The 13799-nt window shown below is 56.8% G+C and overlaps 1 protein-coding gene across 1 annotated transcript; it reads left to right on the top strand.

Moving 5' to 3' along the window:
- The first annotated feature begins 231 nt into the window (after positions 1-231).
- On the top strand, positions 232-13799 carry DNMT3L (DNA methyltransferase 3 like). Its single transcript, XM_052648257.1, has 11 exons — positions 232-331; positions 630-674; positions 1521-1600; positions 1675-1787; positions 2839-3010; positions 4904-4991; positions 6099-6187; positions 8115-8190; positions 8676-8815; positions 11964-12049; positions 13634-13799. The coding sequence occupies exons 3-11, from the start codon at positions 1583-1585 to the stop codon at positions 13797-13799; spliced, it is 948 nt and encodes a 315-aa protein (XP_052504217.1). The 5' UTR covers positions 232-331; positions 630-674; positions 1521-1582.

Raw genomic sequence — 13799 nt, 5'->3', positions numbered from 1 at the left:
CCACCTGATGGGCAACCCCTGAATTCCCCCTCGAGGCTGGTACTCACCACTGATATTCCTGCCCCTCAACACCATCCCCGCCCTGGGTTGGGAGGAGTGAGTGTCACCGTGGGGGGTGGGTAGGGGCTGAATGAGGATTCCAAGATTCCAGGGCTCCGAGATGGAGGCTGATGGGGCACCTTCTCGCTCTCCGCTGTCTGTCCTGTCTCCTGGTTTGGTGGCCCCTTGGCTGCTACCCTAGTCCTGGACCCAGAGGCGGAGCACAGTCTGGACATCATCCTAGTGGGTTCCAGCGAACTGTCATCCCCACCATCACCTGGGCCTCGCAGAGGTGAGGGTTCATTTGAGTACTGGGCCCATCACTTGGGATGCCAACTCCAGGCCTGAGCACTGTCCAGGGTTCCCAGCTTCTGGAATAATCAGGCCTCACTCAGGAGCAGGAGGGCCCCACTCCAAGCCTCCCCTACCCCAGCAATCAGCTTGGATGTTTAAATGTCAATGTGAAAGGTAGAGGGGGGAGGGTGGTGCTGGTCCTCTGTGACCTCAAAAGATCGACTTTGAGGCTCCTCTCTTGACCTGTTTGATGTGGGAGACAGGCAGAGGCAGGGACTATGTCTTTTCTTTTCCAGATTTTATTGCATATGAAGTCAAGGTCAACCAGCGAGACATAGAAGGTGAGTGCCACACACCTGCCCAGGCGAAGGGATGTCAGCCCACTCAAGAAGGTTGTCCATCCCTGGAGGAGGGCAGTGGATGCCGCTGGTGCCCAGCTTGTATCCCCTCCACCTGCTCTAAAGACCCTGACCCATCACTGAAGGTGTACGCTTCAGTGTCTTAGTATAATCATACATAATGTGCCACCACCACTGCAATCTAACTTTGGGGCATTTTCATCACCTGCACAAGAAACTGTAACTCCACAGTAACTCCTTCCGTATCCCTCCCCTCTTTCAACTCTAGGCAACCACAAATCTACTTTTTTTCTCTATGGATTTGCCTAGCCTGGATCCCCTGCATTTACACATGGATTTTTGGATCAGGCTAGCAATTTCTGCAAAAAAAAAAAAAAAAAAAAAAAAACCAGCTGGAATTTTGAGAGAGATCTGTAGACCAATTTGGGGAGGCTTGCCATTTTAATGGGCTTCCCTGGGTAGCTCAGTGGTAAAGAATCTGCCTGCTAACGCAGGAGATGTGGGTTTGCTCTGTGGGTCAGGAAGATCCCCTGGAGAAGGAAACGGCAACCCACTCCAGTATTCTTGCCTGGGAAATCCCATGGACAGAGGAGCCTGGTGGGTTAGTCTGTGGGGTCGCAAAGAGTTAGACATGACTGAGACACACAGCATTTTAACACTCATTCGTCTTCTGATCCACAGACATGGGATGCCCTCCCATCTGAGCTTTCTTTCAAGAGCAGTTTGTGGCTTTCAGGGTACAGGCCTTGCACTTTTTCTGTTGTTGCTAAGTCTGTTGCTCTGTCTGGCGGTGTCGTGACGCACGTTGACTGTGGGTTTCTGCCTCAGACGTGTGTATCTGCTGTGGAAGTCTCCAGGTGCACACACAGCACCCTCTGTTTGAGGGGGGGATGTGTGCTCCGTGCAAGGTAAGCAGGGCGGCGAGGGTGGCTTGGTGGTGGCCTCAGGGCAGCGTGGGCAGCCTGGCTTTGCCCTCACCAAGGACAAGTTCCTGGAGTGCCTCTTCCTGTATGACGACGACGGGCACCAATCTTGCTGTTCCATCTGCTGTGCCGGGGAGACGCTGCTCATCTGCGAGAATCCCGACTGCACCCGGTGAGGCCAGGGCCGTGTGGGATCGGGTCATGAAGGATTGCTGCCCACAAACCTGGGGAACGCCCATCCTTCTGGGCTCTGCATCCCGGAGTGCAGGGGACTTTCCCACCCCACCCCCGCCCCCCTTCCCCAAAGGATGACTTTCTCCAAAGCTTTCAATTTCCATCTCAAATATTTCATTTGCTGAAGAGCCTTGACCTATGGGAGGGGCTTCCCAGGTGGCGCTAGTAATAAAGAGCCTACCTGCCTGTGAAAGAGAAATAAGAGATGCTGGTTCGATCCCTGGATAGGGAAGATCCCCTGGAGAAGGGCATGGCAACCCACTCCAGTATACTTGCCTGCAGAATCCCACACACAGAGGAGCCTGGCAGGCTATGATCTGTGGGGCCACAAAGAGTCGGACACGACTGAAGTGACTTAGCATGCATGTACGCTTGACCTGTGAGAGGGGGTGTCAAAAGCCGTGTGCTTGTGATTTTTCTTTCTGTTTTTATCTCCAAGGCATAGCTGCTCCCTGAATGGTTAAGTAGGACAGTGACAGGACACTCACATGGCCAGGGTCAGGCAGGTGCCTTCATTCTCCCCTGCTATGTGCCCAGCTGAGCTTTACTTGCAGTCCCTCCCTCCAGCCCTTCTGGGCCATCCTTGTACTTAAGCTCCCCGACCCCAAACCTGCCCCCCTGTCCCCTCAGTGGGTGCCCCTGCACTCAAGTTCATGGGGAGATCTCACCTGCTTTCTTAGATGCTGAAGTTGGGAGGCGGAGAACAGCTGGCGTAGGGGAGTCTTGAAAACCTGCCACTGTCCGCAGGTCCCCCTGTCCTCTGCGGATGACTGGGGCCCTGTGGCTCTAGGTCCCCTAGAGGGACTGACCCCCTCCCTCAGCCGCAGCCTTGCCTTGCCTCCCCACCCTGCTGGCTTTGTCTTTCCACCTGTCTTTTCACTCACTCCAGAACAAGGAGCAGCCTCTCTGCTGCCTACTGGGCCACTGGGGTTTCACCTGGCGAGGAGGCAGCATCATTTCTGCCGCTGTGGTTTTCTGTTTGACTCCAGATGCTACTGTTTCGAGTGCGTCGACACCCTGGTTGGCCCCGGGACCTCGGGGAAGGTTCACGCCATGAGCTACTGGGTCTGCTTCCTTTGCCTGCCCTTCCCCCGGAGTGGGCTGCTGCAGAGAAGGAGGAAGTGGCGGACGTGGCTGAAGGCCTTCTATGACCGGGAGGCGGTGAGTGGCAGCTGGGGCTGGAGAATAGAAGGGGCGAACAGCCAGCCCTAACTTGGCTCGTTTCCTCCGGCGACTGGTTGCAAAACGCCCATCCGCTCTGCTTATGTGATGAAGTTAAAGGCTTTTGAGCAAATGCACTTTCCTCATCTTCCTCTTTGATAGCAGTGTCCACTAGGTGTCTGTCTCCCACCAGTCCCCTTAGCGCAGCAGCTTTGTTTCTCCCAAGCCTGGGAACCAGGCATTTGTAGCAGGGAGGAGAGGGCCCAGCAAACGTGGGCCTCTGGGCTCAGCAAGTGGGAGCAAATGCCTGGGTGGGATCTCCAAGTCCAGCCCGGACAGCTGGCACAGACATGGGTCTTCTCTGGAATCAAGGCCGGGGCCATGAGCTAAGCAGGAGTGTGGGCTCATCATAGTAGTTTGAGTTCTGTTCCTCAAACATACACCCAAGTCCTAACCTCCGGTACCTCTGAACATGACCTATTTTGGAAATAAGGTCTTTGCAGATGCAGTTTAGAGAAGGATCTTGAGGTGAGGTCATCCTGGATTGGGGTGACATGAAATGCAGTGATTGGTGTCATCTACCAGGAAGGAGTGGGATAGAGACACACGGAGAGGGGGTGGGGGCTGAGTGACAGGGCAGGGTGGGCACTGACCAGGGCAGCCTGGAGCCTCAGGTTCCTTCTCTGCTCTTCGAGACTGGCCGGTTCTGGGGAGTCGCTGCACATCTGGCGTTGCTGGGCCAACCATGGGGGCACGTGGTGGCCCCACCACCCTGCACTCCCTGACACTGGATGGAGCAAGTGCCTTCAAGGTGCTTTTCTAAACTAGGCACCTGCCCTCCCCGTAGAGCCTTCTTCAGGTCCATCTTGTGGCAGAAGCCGCCCATCTCTGTGTTAAAGACCCCGAGCCAGCAAACTGCAGGAGGGGTTTCTCATCCAAAGGGGAAGGGGTAGATACTCTGAACCACTGTTACTGCCCCAGGGGAGCAAGGGGAAGGAGGCATGGCTCCTGCAACTGCCACAGGGGACCAGGACGTGCGTCCCCAAGTGTCTGTCAGGGCTGCGCCTGCACCAGACATGCCCTGCCTTCTCCATGCCCCCAGGAAGCCCAGGACCACCTGCCCTCTCCCATTGCTTCACTTTTTGCCTGCCTTGGGTGCCGTCCACGTGCTCCAGTCCTGGGCTCAGGGTCTCCTGTGACCCCCACCATCCACTACTTGCAGGCAGCACCGCTGCTCAGGCCCGGTCATCCATCCACAGCTCAATGTTATGCTCATAGGAGGCCAAGAAGCCTCCCGGGGGTCGGGGGCTCAGGAGTGCTTGTTTCCTGGATAGATCCATTGCATCTCTGCCAGCTGGTGCCCTGCATGGGAGAGAGGGTGTTACCGGACACCTTCTCGGCTCCTGTCCTCAGCCTGGCCCCTCCACGCAGAGACACGGGTGCTGGCTTAGGCCTGTCCTGGGAGAGGCCCTGCGCTGGTAGCCTTCATGGGTGGTGCCGGGTGACTTCAGGCCTAGGTTCAGAGCCTGCAGAGGGGACAGAGAGGAATCCGGTGTCTCCCATGGCCACAGGCGTTTGGAGTGCCCCAGGTCAGAGACTCTTCCCAAGAAGTACAGGGAAGTGGTTTCTCTAGGAACAGAGTTATCTCCTTTCACAAGCAATGAGGTCCCGAGCATCTGCCTCCCCTTTGCTGGAGATGCGGTTGGCAGGGGAGGGCAGGAGCCTTGGCCTGGGGGATGGGCCGGATCTTCATGAAGGCCTGGCGGTCAGTGCAGTCAAGGCGGGGCCAGCCCCCTCAGCAGGTGTGCAAGGCCAGAAAGAACTTGTCTTGACACTCATGGGCTCTATGACCAGGCAGTCATCAGAATATTCTGTGTTTTTTTTTTTAAATAGGAGAATCCCCTTGAGATGTACAAAACTGTGCCTGTGTGGAAGAGAGAGCCCATCCGGGTGCTATCCCTTTTTGGGGACATCAAGAAAGGTGGGTGCAGTGACACCTGAGGATTCATGCTAGAGGAGGGGTCTGCTTGGAGCAAGACCCACAGGGGACCCAGGTGTGTGCAACGAGGGTGGGGGTGCAAAGGTCCCCAGCATCACACTCACTGCATGTCTGGGACTGGGGGCCGTTTCCAGGAAGCGAGGGGTGTGCTGTGCAGGAGCACCTGGGGCTCCTTCCTTCAGCTGGGCTGCCTTGGAAAGAAAATTCACATAGCAAGACGGTGGGTGTGAAATGCCACAGTGAGGGCCGTAGGGCCAGCTCTCTGCTAGGACAGCCCTGTCCAGAGCCACTGAGTCTCACACACCTCCACACACCTGGCTCCCTTACTTGCCCCACCCCTTGCCGGGCTCCCTGCACTCTCCGTCTCTACCGGGACACCCCCATCACCCAGGTAGTCACATGTTGCATTCTAGCCTTGCCTGGGTGTCCTGCTCCTGCGGACCTCCAGCAGACCCCCACCTGCCGGTACTTTTGGAAACCCTGTGGATTCCTGTGGGCCCAGCAGATGTAAAAGGGATCAGTGAAAATATGTCTGTTAGTCTCTGGCCAAGTGGAATGGGGCCATCTGCCCCGCTCCTGGCACTCGCCAAGGGCCTGGTAGTGTGATCCTGGTGGCCCCGTGTACATCCGTGTTAACGATCTGGGGGCCGAGACACACAGAGCGGGCATGGCTTCCCTGAAGGAACCCAGGAGTCACGGCCCATGGCCACTCAGCCTTCCAGTCCCTGCCCAGACAGTGCGTTATTTAATTCACAAGATCCTTTCTGGGCTCAGCTTCTAGTGCCTCGGCTGCACTCTCTCTGGCAGCCCAGCTGTGTCTCCCAGCCTGACCGGGTGACGTCAGCATGCATCGCCACCGCCCAGTGGTTCCCTAACCCAGAGAGTGGCACTGCAGCCTGTAGCGCTGGTTTTGCAACACATGGCTTGACTTTCTGAAATCAGTGGTTGCTCACCCCATCATGTCCCTGGAAAGATAAAGTCTGCTCGCCATACGATAGCCATGCTTTCTGATCAGCCGTTGGCCTTTGATTCCACGTCGGGTCAAAACCCAACGCCAGCCCTCTTATGTCCTCTCGGCTCCCCACCCAGAGCTGACGAGTCTGGGCTTTTTGGAAGATGGTTCTAAGCCAGGAAGATTGAAACATTTGGATGACGTCACCAACGTAGTGAGGAGGGACGTAAGTACTGCCGGCTCCTCCCGGTCCCCAGTGAGGGCAGACTCAGCTCCTCCAGGCCCCTGGTGAGAGCAGACTCAGGGGAAGGGGACAGGGGACCAGGCAGAAAGAGGGGGAGGGGCAGCCCCCTGCAGGGCTGACCTGGGGGGGGTCTCATGGGGATCACCCCCACAACAGGGGAGATGAGAGGAGCATCTCTGTGGCCCCCACGCTGCCTGTTCCTGCTGTCCTGAACGTGGCCTGGAAGGGAGGGCCTAAAAGTGACTCAGCCAGCTTGGTCAAGAGCACCCTGGGGTGGGAAAGGGATGGGAAGCCTCCTCCAGGGGCCTCTGCAGGAGGATCTGGGCCCTCGCTGGAGGCCCACACAGCCCCTCACGTCGGATTAAGCCTGAGGGTCTGGAGCGCTGGCCACTGCAGGTGGCAGCAAGGAGTCCACTCTGCCCCCAGGGTGCCAGCCAGAGCCTTACAGCTCCGTTCCGCCCCCATCTTGGTCTGACCCAAGGGTGTGTCCAGGGTCCAGCCCTCCTCTCTGGCTGAGCCTGGAGACGCCCCCCGCCACCGGTCCATCCCCCTGGGGTCTGCCCTGCTTTGAAGCCCAAAAGAGTGTCTGTCTTCTCGCCCCACTGGTCCCATCAGATGTCCCACCAGGGAGCATTTCTGGTCATCACACTTGTCCTAGGCTCCCCAGGCGGGGTCCTCCCTTGAAGGGCAGAGGGTCCAGGCGGGGCTGGACAGTGGTATGAGGCCTCCCCCCTCAAGCCGCAGAGCTGCAGGACAGAGCAGACGTGGAGGGGCTCTTGCTGGTGCGGTGGAGGGTCTAGATCCCTCCCATGATGAGCTCTGAGCCTCACTGCTGACAGTGACTCCCGTGTGCATCGTCATCGCTCGGTCCCGCCAGCGTCCAGTCCTCTTCATGAGGATCGTGACCCAGGCCTTCCTGTAGTGCCACCACCCTAGAGATGGGGCATCCGCTGCCACTCGCTCCCATGTCTGCATGGTGACATCTGGCTGTCCATGTCTGTGGGTTTCAGGGGATTCAGAGTGCTCGCTGGCGGATTCTTGGGGAGAACAAGGAAGACCTTGCTTCCTTCATGGCATTTCCTGGGTCGTCACAGCAGCCACCAGCCTGCAGACCCTGGCCCCCCAGCTCAAGCTCGCCTCCTCCAGCCCCCTTGCCTCCTCCCTATCCAGACCCCCCTCTGTACTCACCCCAGTCTGCAGCCTGCAGTGGAGCCCCTGGATAGAGCCCCTGCTATAGGAGTGCACCTGGTCAGGGGCAGGGGCAGGGGCAGGGGCAGGGGCAGAGCTGGCTGCAACAGGGCATGTGAGGTGGGGAGCTGGCGTCTGGTGCGGGCTTCTGTCCACTGGTTTGGTGAGGGTCCAGGGAAGCCAAGTCTGCTCTGGACGGGTTGCTGTCACAGAACCAGGCGTCCAGTGTTTGGGTCTCATTTATTTTAAGAATGACTTGGGCCGTTATCTCTGACCCGGGCCCTTGGTCACATGGGAGGGGCACTTGAGCCCCTGGTGGTGAAAGCACGTCCTCCACTCAGGAGGGGTTGGGGGGCCTCGGGGTGGGGGTGTTGCTGCAGCAGCCGGAGCAGCTCATGCTCCCACTGTCCGCTGACCCATCAGGGGCTCGATGTGTATTTTCCAGCAACACAGGAAATACGCATGAATCTGGGGGCCCGTGTGTCAACCTCCCGGGAGGGTCTTTGAGGGCATGGTACTCAGATTCCCAGGGCCGCCTCCTTCAGTTGGAGGAAGTGAGTTCCCCACACCCCCTGACTTACAGAGGCGGGTCTGACCCAGTGGGTTTCACTGCCCCGCCACCCCTTCCATGAGGGTCAGCTTGAATCACATGATTAGACAAATGAGGTGCCCAACCCAGGGGACCACTTTGCCCTCCTAAGCCACCCCTGTCCTCCTGCAGATAGATGAGTGGGGCCCCTTCGACCTCGCCTATGGCTCCACGCCCGCCCTGGGCCACACCTACGACCATCCCCCGGGTAAGAAACTGCCATCTGCTGGGACTCCAGGGCCTCTTGTCCCCCACTCTCTCCCACACACCCCAGCACTCTTCCGGGAGGGCAGGAATTGCAAACTGTCTGCAACTTAAAAAAAAAAACAGCTTTGTTGGGGCATCAGAGACATGTATCAGTGTCCGTATTCAGTGAGCACGTCCCAGTGGGTCTTGTGTACCCTGTGAAGCCATCAGCACAACCACAACGTGAGCGGGTCTGTCACCTCAGGGCGGCCTGGTGCCCCTCCCACCCCGTCTGCTCGGTCGTGTGTCCCTCAGGGGCGGTACCCAGCCCCTCGCACCTGTGCTGTCTTGGTGTCAGGCACATCTGGGCCCTCCAGGCTGTTGGGGGGCAGGCGGCTACAAGGTAGCTGAGGTCTCCCCTCCCCACTCCCACTGGAGCCCCGCCCTCCTGTCCCGGGCCCCTCCCAGTGGGTGGAGCCCAGACACACCTGCCCGCTCCCTCCACAGGGTGGTACGTGTACCAGTTCCACCGCATCCTGCAGTACGCGAGGCCCCTGCCTGGCAGCCCCCAGCCCTTCTTCTGGATGTTCGTGGACAACCTGGTGCTCACGGAGGAGGACCTGGATGTGGCCACTCGCTTCCTGGAGGTACGTGCAGGTCAGGGCCTCTGCAGGGGACACTAAGGCCGCTTGGTGGGGGCACCACTTAGGTCCCAGCCCTGAGGACTGGATTCTCAGAATTCATAGGGCCCACGAGGGCTGTCATACCACTGAGGCCCCAACGGTGCCTTCTCAATGCTTTGCTCTGGATTCAGGAAGCTACCATGTCTTTCTCCCCCTACCCAGCTCCGTCTACACATACACACTCACACACATGTGCACACACTCACACTCACACCCACCCTGGGGAACCAACAGCCTTGCTCTTTCTGTCCTCAGACCCAAGTCCTGGCCTTTAGGCCACTTCTGGACTCAGTGACCTTCTATCCAGGCCTGACCCAGCCCGTGCTTCCCAGCTCGTTTCGCCCCCCGCACAGGGCAGCCCCAGGCCAGGCTGGGTGTCCCCTCATCCCAGGACGTCCCCCTGCTGTGTTCCGGTGTTTATAAATTGACAGCAGATGTCTGCCAGCCACCCACTCCCCCGACTCCCGCTGCATTTGCCTTTAGGCCCCTCGTCACCTCCAGGACATCTCCACAGACTTGCAAACCTGCCCACAGGCTTTTCTCACTCACCTGTTACCCTGGAAATCCTTCTGCTGGGAAAGTGCCTTTCTCCTTCTTTGTTTTAATTTATGTGTTTTTGTTTTGTTCTATTTGTATGGACATAAAAAATTGCCTTCAACCTGTTTCCAGAAACACACAGTTCGGTGGTTTCTAATCTCTTCCTCTTAAAAACATTGCTACGAGGGGGGATGTCAGTAGGGGTGGATTCCGGAAGAGAGGTTGCGGGATCCATGGGCTGTTTTCAGAGATGCTGCCCCCCACCCCCAGGATGTCTGCATAGCCCCTCTGAAGGCAGAGCTGCTCTTTCCCCTGCCCGCCCACAGGGTGTCCCCAGCTCTCTGCCTTCCTTCCTTGGCTCCAAGTGTCCTTCTGCTCGTCTTTCCTCCTACAAAGCTGGGATTTTTCCAGTCTGTATCTTACTGGTTTTGATTTGTATTCAAGAAACTATCGATCCATCTTGATTGATTTGGCTCCTGTCACCTTATTGGACTACTTTGTGGAGGACAGTGGTTTGCAGTTGATTCAGGTAGACTTCCTAGGCGTTTGAGCAGATTATCTGCAAGGTGTGACAGGTTTTTCTTTCCGATTCTGTACCTCGAATTTCGCTGTCCCCGCATTTCTCTGGTTTCACGTTGGATCACAGTAGTGGCAGGACATGCCTGCCTGGCTCCTAACGTTCACGGAAATGTTCCCAGTGTTTCTCTCCTAGGCTGATGCTGATTTTGAGGTCACAGTTGATAAATTTCACTATCTTAAGGAAATTTCTAGTCATTTCCCTTGATTTCTATTTTTTGATCCATTTTAATTAAGAATAATTGTGGGATTCTGTCAAATGTTCTTTTTTATGTTCGTGGAGATAATTGAATTTATTCTTTAGATCTGTTGTGAAAGTGTTAGTCGTTCAGTTGTATCCAGCTCTTCTGACGGATTGCTGAATTCTGGTGAACTGCCTTTCATGTAGGATTTTTGCTTTGACAAGTGCGAGAGAGGTGCGTGTGACGTTTTTATTGGCTTTGTGCTATTTTTATTGGTTTGGATGCCAATGTTAAGCTTGCTTTGTAAAAATATTTAAAGATTTGACAACGGTGAAATTGTCTGGATTGGTCATTGTCGCCCAGGTTTTAAATGGGAGCAATTCTTGTGTCGGAGAAGGCAATGGCACCCCACTCCAGTACTCTTGCCTGGAAAATCCCTTGGATGGAGGAGCCTGGTGGGCTGCAGTCCATGGGGTCGCTAAGAGTCGGACATGACTGAGCGACTTCATTTTCACTTTTCACTTTCATGCGTTGGAGAAGGAAATGGCAACCCACTCCAGTGTTCTTGCCTGGAGAATCCCAGGGACAGGGGAGCCTGGAGGGCTGCCGTCTATGGGATCACACAGAGTCGGACACGGCTGAAGCGACTTAGCAGAATTCTTCTGTAGAAACTAATCTGTTAAGATTTTCAATCTTTTCTGAGATCACTTTGGTAAGTTATGTTTTCCCAGAATGCCATCCATTTAAGTAAACTTTAAAATCATTTTCATAGAGTTGAGCAAAGTGTCCTCATGATTCTCTTACTTTCTTCCGCCATCTGTGGTTATTTCTCCTTTTTAGGGAACCTGGAATTTTAAAATACTGGCATGTTACCACATACGAGCAGTCAGGACCAGGCTTGTAAGGTTCCTTGATTATTGAAAAGTCTGTGAATATGTGATCCTGAGTCCAGCCAAAGCCAGTCTGCAAACCTAAGCAGCAGCTGTCAGCAGACGTGGAGGACAGCAAAGATGCTGGCTCTTGACCGTTTTGTGAGCACATTTGGTTGCTCGGAATCAGTCCCGAATCGAAAGTAAGCAGCAAAGAGAACTCACTGTGTGTCCTGTGGCTGCTCCCACTTTCCTGTAGATCCACATTTCTGCTGATGGCAGGGAACAACTAGACGTGCCAAACCCAGGACTGCCTGTCTCTGCCCTGTACCTAAGGGTACATCCTGCTGTGAGCTCTCCTCCCCACCAGGGGTGTGGACACGGGAGAGGCTGACATGCCCAGAAAGGTTCTGCCACCCCGGCTGAGTCTGAGGAGGTGGAGTCCAGGCCGCAGGGGTGCGTGTCGGGAATTGGATGGTCTCTCGGCCTCGTTTCTCCGGCCATGGCTCCCCCAGCCCCTCCTCCCCTGACCTTTCGAGGGAGACTGTGGCCCCAGGATCCAGGTGCTCCCTTGGATCACGAGGCATCGGCCTTTTTGGAAGTCTGCTGTCTGCCCACAAAGCTCCTTATCTGCCGGAGATGACACAGCTCTTGGCTCAGAGATCAAGGAATTCTTTGTCCTTCACGGAATCCACCTCTGCGTGGAGCAGATGGGGAGTCCCTGGGCATGTGACCTTTGGAAATGAAAAATCTGCTGGTGAAAAGGTCTAAAATAGTAACTCAATTTTATCCTCATAAGGTGATTTATAAGAAAACAGACGTGCCATGTGAACAGTCTCGACTGGGAGACAGCTTCCGTCCAGGAGGGCTGAGACTGTGCTCTGGGCGCCTGTGGTGGCTGAGGCCTGTGGGTGCCCCCAGCTCACAGCCCGTGTTCCCATCCCTCAGACTGACCCGGTGACCATCCAGGATGTCCGCGGCAGGACTGTCCAGAACGCCGTGCACGTGTGGAGCAACATCCCTGCTGTGAAGAGGTACTCCCTGTGCACGTGAGGTCCCTGGAGGCCTGGAAGCACACCGGCTGTGGGCATGTCACCAGGGAACCCAGGGCGGCTGAGGGAGCCGTGCCCAGGCAGCCTCTGTGGCCAGCTTGGGGCTCCCCACCAATTCTGGACAAGCTCAAGGCCAGCGGGCCCCCTTTTCACTTCAGGGACCTCCTCCCCGCTTTCACACTGGTCCTTTCTGAGCAATTCGCCTCTGGACAAACTCCTGGACGTGAGCCGCCCGGCTTGTGTGCCCCAGTCCCCTGTCCCCAAGTTCCGGGCACCTGCCTCACCCTGCACACCCCCACACCCATGTGAACACACCCAGTCTCTCATAAGCTCACACTCGTCATTCACACACAGAGCACATACTCACACAGGCCCACATTCTCACTCATGTTTCGCCATGCACTTTTGGGCCACACTGAGCTGCTTCTAGCCCCTCAAACAGGTCTGGTTAGGGCCTTCACACACATGCACGTGGACACACACACACACGCACACACACATGTGCTCATGAAGACACACACAGCCCCCTCTCTGCTCCCGGAACATCCTCAGTACTGTTGATCCCCAGGAACAGCCCCTCGCTGCCCCTGCACACCCCTAGCCCTGGCCCAGCCACCCCACTGCTCCAAGGACACTGCCCTCCCCTCCTGACCCTGCCGCATGCCCTCCCCAGGCCCTAAAGGAGAAGGCCATCTCCTCCCCCAAACCTCATGCATCTGGCCTTTGCCCTTGTCTTGCCTGCATCTTCCAGGGCAGTAAGTCATGTGCCCTCCTCCTGACAGTTTCTGGAAACTTCTCTTTGCCACCTCCCATGCCAGCCTTCTCTCTGCTCACATTGTGGTGCCCACCAGGCCCCTACCCAGGACTGTAGTGGGGGGAGGTGGGCAGCAAGGTGGAGCAGGTTCTTAAAACACTGTCTTTTTGAAGACTTGAGGGTCACCCAGCCTCATCTACGGCATCTCCCCCCACTTCTGGCCCCTGGAGGGAGGTGGTGGGGCCTGGGGGCACACCTGGGCCCCAGAAACACAGCGGGTGCTTCCCCTCAGACCCATGTTGCCTCAGTAGTGAGCAAGACCTGCCTCACTGGATGTAAGTCCCTGCTGAGTGGCCTCTGGCCAGGCAGTCCAGGGCCTGCAGGTGGCCGTGGTCAGCTTGGGTGCAGTCGAACCCACGGGGAGGCCACGGAATGCTGCTGGACCGGCCTTGCCCACCACCCACCCCCGCCTCGGTGGGTCTGCTCCACGGTGGCCTTTCCACACGCAAACTGGGACCTGCTGAGCTGGGCCAGTAGTCTGTCCTTGGGAACCCTCTGTGCCCCCGTCTCCAGGGACAGGCTCCTCCCTGGGGGAGGTGGGAGGTGTGGGGGCCGTTGTCCCCTACTGCCCAGGACACACCTATTACCCACCCCCCCCCCCCCACCACTGGGTGAAACACTCACAGAGGGTGGGGGCTCTTATAAGCGTGTTTATCTCAGAGACCTCAGGGAGCCTGGCGAGGCTGTACCCCTGGCTTCCAGGGTGTCTGTGGGGTCCCCGGTTGGGCACCAAGCCCCTTTCTCCTTCACAGCAGGCACTCGGCTCTGGTGTCCCAGGAGGAACTCTCCCTACTGGCTCAGTACAGGCAGCGAGTGAAGCCCCTTGCCCAGGGCCCGGCCACGCTGGTGAAGAATTGCTTTCTCCCCCTGAGAGAGTATTTCAAGTATTTTTCAACAGAACTCACTTCCTCTTTATGA

Source organism: Budorcas taxicolor, chromosome 1 (assembly GCF_023091745.1).
Source record: "Budorcas taxicolor isolate Tak-1 chromosome 1, Takin1.1, whole genome shotgun sequence".
NCBI lineage: Eukaryota > Metazoa > Chordata > Mammalia > Artiodactyla > Bovidae > Budorcas > Budorcas taxicolor.
The sequence above is the reverse complement of the archived record's forward strand: the minus strand, read 5'-3'. Positions and strand labels throughout refer to the sequence as shown.